Source organism: Syngnathus leptorhynchus, chromosome 1 (genome assembly GCF_054491065.1).
Source record: "Syngnathus leptorhynchus isolate UIUO chromosome 1, UIUO_Slep, whole genome shotgun sequence".
In the NCBI taxonomy this organism is placed as follows: Eukaryota; Metazoa; Chordata; class Actinopteri; order Syngnathiformes; family Syngnathidae; genus Syngnathus; species Syngnathus leptorhynchus.
This window is the reverse complement of record NC_141195.1, coordinates 15627167-15636535: the sequence shown is the minus strand read 5'-3', so window position 1 is coordinate 15636535 and position 9369 is coordinate 15627167. Positions and strand designations below refer to the sequence as shown.

The 9369-nt window shown below is 42.8% G+C and overlaps 1 protein-coding gene across 1 annotated transcript; it reads left to right on the top strand.

The window, feature by feature from the left end:
- Positions 1–4531: 4531 nt before the first annotated feature.
- Positions 4532–8606, top strand: lig4 (ligase IV, DNA, ATP-dependent). Its single transcript, XM_085927451.1, has 3 exons — positions 4532–4742; positions 5081–7148; positions 7218–8606. Exons 2-3 carry the CDS (start codon positions 5086–5088, stop codon positions 7885–7887), a joined length of 2733 nt encoding a protein of 910 aa, XP_085783577.1. The 5' UTR covers positions 4532–4742; positions 5081–5085; the 3' UTR covers positions 7888–8606.
- The last annotated feature ends 763 nt before the right edge of the window (positions 8607–9369 follow it).

The following is a 9369-nucleotide window of genomic DNA, read 5'->3' as shown; positions in this document are numbered from 1 at the left end:
TATATACATATATATATATTTACATATAATGGTTTTGGTTATGCCCTGAAAATCTGCTCCTGGTAGCATCAAAGAAGGAAGGGTATGGAATACAATGTGTTTCTCATCTCCTCCATTTATGTGGCTGTGCACAAAGTCCACATGCTCAGCCAACATGAGGAGCACGTTCTCGCCTATTGGCTCGCTTGTTGATGTTTTTAGCGCACACACAGCAGAGTGGACAAATACAGGCTGCTTATCAGAAAGCTCCCGCAGCTTGTAAACATGTTTTGAAAGAATGACAATGCAGATGTAAAATTACGCTGTGACACAAAAACACAGGCACACGCACACACATGCATGCGAACTGATCAACTTGTACCTCCTTTGTGCATATTTCCCATCTTAAAAGTTCCAAACATTCCTCACCGGGTTTGAATCATGTCAGGAAATGGTGCACAAGCTAGCTCAACTGGCTTCAGGCAAAGCATGCAAGTGCACGTATAGAAAAAAACGTTCATATGCAAATCAGAATGTTCATGTGCAAATCAGAAACTCCGAGCACAACATTGCCACGTGTCAGTGTTCCCATCAATGATCTCGATTTCGCAGCAACTTGAACAATATCCTAATAAGTCAAATTGCATATCATTTATCTTTTTAAAAAGATATTTGGACTTGACGTAATAATTATTATTGTTATATTGCCAAACATTATTGTTTCTTCATAAGGTGTCAGAAGAAAATTGAAACTGGACCTAATCCAATGAACAAAAGTGTCTATAGGAATCTTACTCAGCAGTACGTGCACACCAACAGAACCAAGGTCACGCGGGGGGCCATGCTTGCGTGTGTGTGTCTGTCAAACATGCCAGTTCCAAGGCTAAAGCTAATACAGACGCATACACATACACACACACACACGCTTCGGGGGGGCTTAATGGAGAGTGCATGCACACTAAGATGTTGGCCTAAAAACATCAGGAAACTGGGCCGTTTGTAAGCAAAATGACGAAGAAAAAAAGTGTTGTAAACCCGAGATAACACGCTGGCAACGAGAGCCTGACCTTTAATATGTGTCGTGCTTACGCAACCAGCCCACACGCCTGCATCTTGTTTTGCAGTCTTGGTCCAAAGTTCTGTATTTACTTGATTTTCATCCCGTTTGCATTTCATGAAAAGACAATGTGTCTAAAAACTCAAAGAGTACAAACAAAACCTGAAAGTTACATGACTGGAGGTGGACAGAGTGGACAAAAAAGACACTCAAGTAGGACTACAATTATTATTGCTAGATTGATACATCTTGCCACACGACCTCAAGTAAGTAAATAGAAGTTGCTAACAATGAAACATTAATGATGAGTATTGATTACTGATTGTTGCAAAAGAAGCAGTGGTGTGTATTTGATTCCAATGACCCTCGTGAGGATAAGCGGTTTGTATAATGGGTGGATAATTAGTGACGATTGCTAGATTAAGGGAGTTCAACTGTATTGCTGGAGCATAGTTCAAAGTCCCATTAAACACAGCAGTGCTGCTTTGTCTGAATCGCAACTGCCATCAACAATCTGTGATATGTAAGTTGTTTGAATGTTATATAATGACTTGAGTTTTTCCTCATAGAGAAGCAGTGCATCATATGGGGAGGTAATAAGGTTGCATAAGATGCAGAGTTGCTGTTTTCCAGGTGGATGTTGAGCTTCTGGATGGGACGCTGATAGCCACATAACTTGGCTGAAGGTCACTTGCTGCTCCTGGGGAAAAAAAAAAAAAAAGATACCGGGTCACTGAGTGTAAGAACATTTTCACTAAAACCCTTTTACATTGCTAAAGTGAAGCAGAAAAGACGCAATCAATTCCCTGAGGAACACAGACGTCACTGACTTATAACAGTCAAGACACACAATGGTTTTGTCGTATTTTTGTGTCAAAACAAAAGCAAAATAAAACAGCCAAGATGGGAACATCTGAACCTTTGGTCATTGGGAAACCTGCTCCATGAACTGAGCCCAGCATGAACTGAGCCCAGTAGGGCCAGCATGGCATGCTATACATGTATACATTTTTATACAGGTAGCAACCGAGACAACGTAGTATAGTTACAGGAAGATGTCTGTAATCTGAGCAACAGAAGCAATATTATTAGCAGGTTCTGTGATGATCAGATTAACTCTGTCTGAATTTCCATCAAATTTATATATTTAATCAACTTGGAGCAAATAAGAGAGCTTTGATGTGACTTTCGCATAATGCACTACTTGAGCTGGCCTTACATGACCATCGAGTGGCTATGAATGACATTTATTCACTGTTTAATAGTTTTTGCTCAGAAATCACCAAACAAGTTAATAGTTTGTATGCATCTATTAGCACTCTTCTCAGCTAATATTCTAATGTACATTTCTAATTTACATGTAGTACTATAATTACCAGTCATTATGTAACATGTTTTCCTACTACAGCAACCATTTTGTTTTTTAATGATGGTGGTTGCTATGAACGTACGTTAAACAATGACCGAATGTTATCAGCCACGACTAACTAATCACCATCTTATTAGTTTATTTATAGCTTGGCGGGTAATAAGTCCCGATGCCAGTGCGGCTCCCACCTCTTGATATGTTTGTTTTGAGCAATTCATTTGTGCTTTGAGACCGCTGCAAATCCAAATTGCAGCATTAGCAGTGAGGCATGCTTTCCTTCTCTTCCACTGTTCTCCTGTTGGTAAAACAGAAATGCCAAACACACAAGGCATACCTGGAGTGGGAACACACTGTACTGTGCTCTGAAACCCACCTAGAGCTGTTGTTGTGTTTATTTGTGACTAAAGCCTTTGCCTGAAGTGTTCCAATGGCAGCTGGCGCAGGAGTCTCATTATACAGTGCATAAGGTTTAATTCGCTCTGTGTCACGTTCATCCCAAAACTATTTATATTGTATATAAACAACATATGTAAAGCTTCTAGTACATTAAAGTATGTTATTTTCACAGATGACACAAATGTTTTTTTTTTGCTCCAGAGAAAATCACCAGTAGCTAACAAAAGTAATTTCAACTGAGTTAACCAAATTGAAATTGTGGTTTGATAAAAATAAATTATCTTTGAATCTTAAAAAAAAAAGTTTTTTTGTAAATAGGGCAAACCCGGCAACTATAGAATAGGGTTAGTTAATAAATAATTTAACACATTATTAAAGGTTAATAAATTCTCAGGAATCATTATTGACTCTAAGTTTTGCTGAAAACTACAAATAAATTACATTACAACTAAAGCTGCAAGAACCTTTGGGGGAAATGAAAGGTATACTTTAAATAACAATTGTATGCATACACTGTACTGCACTCTGGTATTACTGTATCATTCCGATTGTGTTGATGCTAATGGTATGCATGTCTGGCGTTTTCTATTAAGTTAGTGAGGTCAATCGTGGCCCATTATTTTTATGATGTCCATGTCAAATCATGTGAAATAGATGAAAGTATATCAACGGTGTATTTTCTCTTTGTCAACACTTTTGCCCACGATTGGAAGATCATGATTCTAAAAAGCTCTGTAAACAAGCGTGCACCCCCCCCCCCCCCCCGTGCGGCTCCTTGACAGTGACGTCATCTGTTTACTATCTTGCAGCAGGTTGCAGTCGGACAGGATTTACGTAACTAAAATCCCATGCATGCTGCAGCCTAACATGAGAAAATGAGGCACTTTGCTGCAGAAGTACCCTGGCACCGAGTCACCCAATCCCGTAGCAACACGCACGCATACAACAAGCGTGCATACACACAGCTCAATGGACGCAAGTGCCCCCCCCCCCTTCGCCCCCCGCCCCGAGGTAGTGTGCATGTGGAAAGCACAGTGGAAAGCACAGCAAGCGCACGTCATAGATCCATGTGACAGTCCCACGCACACTCGCGCGCACGCACACTTCCCAGCATCCTCCGGGTCAGCATCAGCGAAGTAAACAACTCTCGCAACTCAGCGCTTCCCACGTTCCATTGGACGAGCAGTAGTCGCCTCCTGTTGGCCGGTTTGTAGTACTGTAGTACACGCTCCTGCGGTATGCTCTGTTGAAGTTGCAGTGTGACTTAAAATGAGCAATCGTCGAAAACCTAATTCGTTTCAGGTCCGTTCAAAATTGAAATTTATATTTATATATAGATTCAACACATAGAGAGGACCATTATATGATTTTCCTTTTTTTTTTTTTTTAGTTTTGGATAATCGAAAATTATACTCCATTTATTTCAGTGGTTCAAACAATTAAACTCATATTGTAGAGATTCATTAAACACAGAAAGTACTTTGCAGAAGGCCAATTCCAGTCTAATTTCCTATGATGAACTTCATTTAAATGTTATCCTATGTAGTATTTTTTTATTGTAAGTTATTGTAGCTCTTAAGCTATGACAATCATCAAAAAAGTACTAAAATAAAATAATTTGCTATTGCTTTTAAAATGAACAACTGAAGTTTCACAAGATTGTTATTATTTGAGATGCACCTTTATCTTTGACTTTCCAGGATCTATAATACCACATTGGTTCCGCTTTTGTTTCCAGGGGAACATTTCTGCCGAGCTCCAGAAAGATGAACCAGGAAGTATCCTAAAGGGCTTGTCCCTTTCTCTGAGGATGCAAAAAAATGATAATAATAACTAATTACTTGTTAAAACATCAGAAAATGATGCAATTTCAAGATATCTAGCAAAATAAAAACCTACGTGTATACTTTGGGAAGGTAACCGGACAAGTCCACTCACAAGGTAAACAAAATACATTCTCTCACACTAACAATAGTTTTAACCAAAATTTCAAAGTTTACTATTGATCGTTATTAATATAAACATATCCTTTGCATTTCCTGTTTAAAAATTTGGAAGATGAATGAATTCAGAGTGCGTCTCGTTGAAACCAATGAGGATAGTGAAACGGAATGACGTCATCAGCAAACGCTTGCACAATGTATGAGATTTGTGTTTTACATATACACACACACATTTTTCAGACAAAATTCTCTCTGGTTGCATTTGACTCGATGAGACCCAGTTTCATTATTTCCCAGAATGTCGTCTGATTTTAAAAAGTTGTCTTTTGTTTTCAGATAAAATGGAGGAGACGTCCAAAAGCACTGCAGCGGACCAGTCTTCTGTTGTTGCTGCTCAAGTCCCCTTCCTTCACCTGTGTAATACTTTAGAAAAAATTCAGAGATTGAAACTCCGTCCAGAAAAGTCTAAGACCCTAGGGGATTTCATCGAGTCATGGAGAACATTTCATCGTGCACTGCATAAGCATGAGCCCAAAACAAGCGACTCTTTCTACCCGGCAATGCGTCTCATAGTTCCCTCATTTGAGCGAGAGCGAATGGCCTACGGCATCAAAGAAAACATGCTGGCTAAACTTTACATTGACGTATTGTGCCTCCCGAAAAACGGTCCTGAAGCCAACAAGCTATTAAACTACCGCGCTCCGAGCTCTTCTCAAGGAGAGTCTGGAGACTTTGCCGGCATGGCGTACTTTGTGCTCAAGAAACGCTGCACCAGCCAAGGACAGCTAAGTATCAAAGAAGTCAATGACTTTCTGGATTCCGTCGCCATCAACAATGCGAGCAAGAAGAAAGACCTTGTGAGAAAAGGTCTGCTGCACCTCATCACGCAAAGCTCGGCTCTTGAGCAAAAATGGCTTATCAGGATGATTCTGAAGGATATGAAGCTTGGCATCAGCAAGGAAACAGTCCTCCAAGTCTTCCACCCTGATGCCGCCGAGCTCTACAATGTCAACACGGACCTGAGCAAAGTGTGTCAGCAGCTCCACGACCCCGCTGTGTCTTTGAGTGACGTTTCCATCGGGCTTTTCTCCGCCTTCAAACCCATGTTGGCCGCCGTCGCTAACATCGGCAACGTTGAGAAGCAGATGGGAAACAGCCCTTTTTACATCGAAACCAAACTAGACGGTGAGCGAATACAACTCCACAAGGACGGCGACGTTTACAAGTACTTCAGTCGGAACGCCTTTGAATATACCCAGCAGTTTGGCGCATCTCCTTTGGAGGGTTCCCTGACACCTCACATCCACAACGTATTTCAAAAGCACGTTGTCAATTGCATTCTCGATGGGGAGATGATGGCTTACAACCCGACCGCCAAGACTTTTATGCAGAAAGGCAGCAAATTTGATATCAAGAGACTGATGGACGATTCAGAGTTACAGACCTGCTTCTGCGTCTTTGACGTGCTGTTAGTCAATTCCCAGAAGCTTGGCAAGGAAACGCTAAAGAAGCGCTATGAGATCCTGCAGACCATTTTTACTCCAGTTACCGGCAGGATTCATTTGGTGCAGAAAATGGAGGCCCGAAGCGCGCAGGACGTGGTGAATTCTCTCAATGATGCCATTGACCACCGCGAAGAGGGCATCATGGTGAAAGATCCGTCATCCTTCTACAAACCGGACAAGCGGGGAGAAGGCTGGCTGAAGATCAAGCCGGAATATGTGGGCGGCTTGATGGATGAGCTGGATGTTCTGATCGTTGGTGGCTATTGGGGGAAAGGGAGAAGGGGTGGTATGATGTCCCATTTTCTATGTGCCGTTGCAGAAGCGCCAAAGCCTGGCGAGAAACCCTCGGTTTTCCATACGCTCTGCCGCATCGGCTCCGGCTACACTATGAAGGAGCTGTACGACCTTGGCTTGAAGCTCGCCAAGCACTGGAAGGTTTATCGCAAAAACGACCCGCCGGCCAACATCCTGTGCGCCACCGAGAAGCCAGAGGTCTACATCGAGCCTCGCAACTCGGTCATCCTCCAGGTGAAAGCTGCCGAGATAGTCGGCAGCGACATGTATAAAACCAACTGCACGCTGCGCTTCCCGAGGATCGAGAAGATCCGCGACGACAAGGAGTGGCACCAGTGCATCACCCTCGCCGAGCTGGAGCAGTTCCGCGGCAAGGCGTCGGGGAAACTGGCCTCGCGGCACCTTTGTATCGACGCCGCCAGTCAGCCACAGAGAAAAAGACCAAAGCTGCCTGCCAAACCCAAGAAGGCGGTCAGTGACCTGTATAAGCATCAGGATCTCTCTGGGGTTACCAAGGAGACGGACATGTTCGAGGATGTAGAGTTCTGCATTCTGAACGGCATGGAGGATCACCCCAAGGCTGAGTTGGAGAAAGGCGTGGCCAGGTAAATTGCTAAATCGTGTACATGGATTACAGGCAAAACAACTTAGATTGTGTGCTGCATCTTTTTCAGGTGTGGCGGTATTGTCGTTCAGAACCCGGGGCCAGATACTTACTGCGTGATAGCCGGATTGGAGAACATGCGCGTGAAGAACCTGATTCTGTCCAACCAGCACGATTTGGTGCGGGCCTCGTGGCTGCTGGAATGTCTTGAGCAGAAGGGATTTGTTCCCTGGCAACCACGCCACATGATCCACATGTCGCCCTCCACCAAGGAACACTTTGCCAGGAGCTACGACCTCTACGGCGACAGCTACTTCCAGGACACTGACGAACAGCAGCTGCGGGAGGTGTTTGAGCGCACGGGAAGGGCGGAAAGCTCAACGGCCGTCGACGTCTGCCAAGTCGAGGAGCGATACGGCTGGAGTGACCTTCCCACCAGTATGTTCCGACCTTTCACAGTTTACATGGACGACTACGCGGATATCAACGACCCTGCAACAGCCATTTCCGCAAGTTGTTTAGATATCAGGGCCATGGAGTTTCGCTACCACGGAGGCGCAGTGGTGGACAAGTTGGAGGAAGGCGTGTCCCACGTTGTTATTGCGGCAGAAACCAGACTTGAGGATTTGAAGAGATTGAGGCGCAGCTTTCGAAAGAAGTTCAAAATCGTCAAAGACACTTGGGTGACTGACTCAATCGGAGCAGGACATCTGATGAACGATGACAACTATTTGGTTTGAAAAAAGCCCCCCCCATGCACTGCATTTGAAGTCCTTCCTCGCTGCTAGAAGTTGCAATGCTGATAGATGCGTATTGTAGTGAATTAAGGACAATGCTGCGGATTTTCCTGAATGGATTCATTAGCTTAGCAAATGTCTGGAGATAGTCATGACATCATTTTTACATCACAACTTTTCTGGCCGTGCATTATACGTAGCTATTGTCTTACAGAAACCAATACATTATATGGAGAGTGAAAGAAGTGTAAGGGAAAAAATATTTTTTTTATACATTTGAAAAATTGAAGTTAAAATGAACTTAATATGACAAGTTTGATTGCTTTTTGTGGGGTTAAGTGCTTACTTCAATTTTAGAGTTGTATTTGTGTGTGTGTGTGTGTGTGTGTGTGTGTGTGTGTGTGTGTGTGTGTGTGTGTGTGTGTGTGTTTGGGTTTGGCCACAGCTGCATTTTACCAGGTTTGAATAAATTATTTTAAATTCCCCCCAAAAATTCTTGCTTACTCGTCATAGTTCATCTCGCTTTGCTCATTTCGGACCGTGCCTGTCTGCGACATTATCTTTTTTTCCATTGTGATTCTTGTTATCTCCCTCCAGATTCACGTAGCTCTCGTGCATTTGTATTACATGGACAAACAAAATTTGTTCTGTAAAATCGATTGTTTTGCAATGCACATAATGGTTGGGTTTATGATTGAAGGTTTTGAACAAAATAAATTACATAGATGCATTAATATTGTTCTTATTATTATTCACGTTTACCCCCCCACATTTTTCTTCTCTTCAGCATCAACTCTCTCCTCGATCTCACATATGGCGTGTTGAAACTGATAAAGCACTCCACAACGCAGACAACCTTGTGTTTGCTGTCTTCCAAAATGTCATCAACGTGTCATGGGACTAATTTTTGTTGTAACCTTCATTTCTCCAGCCTCTGGGGTGCTACCTGTGGTGTCCTGGGCATTGTTGGATGTAAAATAATATTTTGGGAGTGAGTGATGGTTTCTACTGAGTCTCTAAGGAGACATGGATAAAAAAAAAAGGTAATCCAGGTAATACAACGCAGCAAGTTCAGCAACATTGAAGGACACTCGTCAGTTGGAGAGGGTACATTGAAATTTGCCTCAAATCTAAAGACATTGCCATTAAACACTGTTTCCAAATAAGTGGGAGACATCTGAAGTGACTGCTAAACATGCTGTCATCTGAAACGTTCTGTTACCTGGCAGCCGTGAATGACTCAATTAGCATCATATTAAAAAAAGCATCCCCTCATTTTATCAACACATATGACCACTCCAGAAAAAGAGTCCAGAAGATTTTTGTTTGCTCCACGAGATAGTAAAGAGGTTGCCCCTTCTCCTGAGACAGCAGCGACATTGTTGCTTCTAACAGCTGCAACATTCTTGCCTGTGGCTTTGCTTGAGTCATATAGGGACAACACACTTTCATCATCTGCTAGTTTGTGCTGCACAAGTACCATGG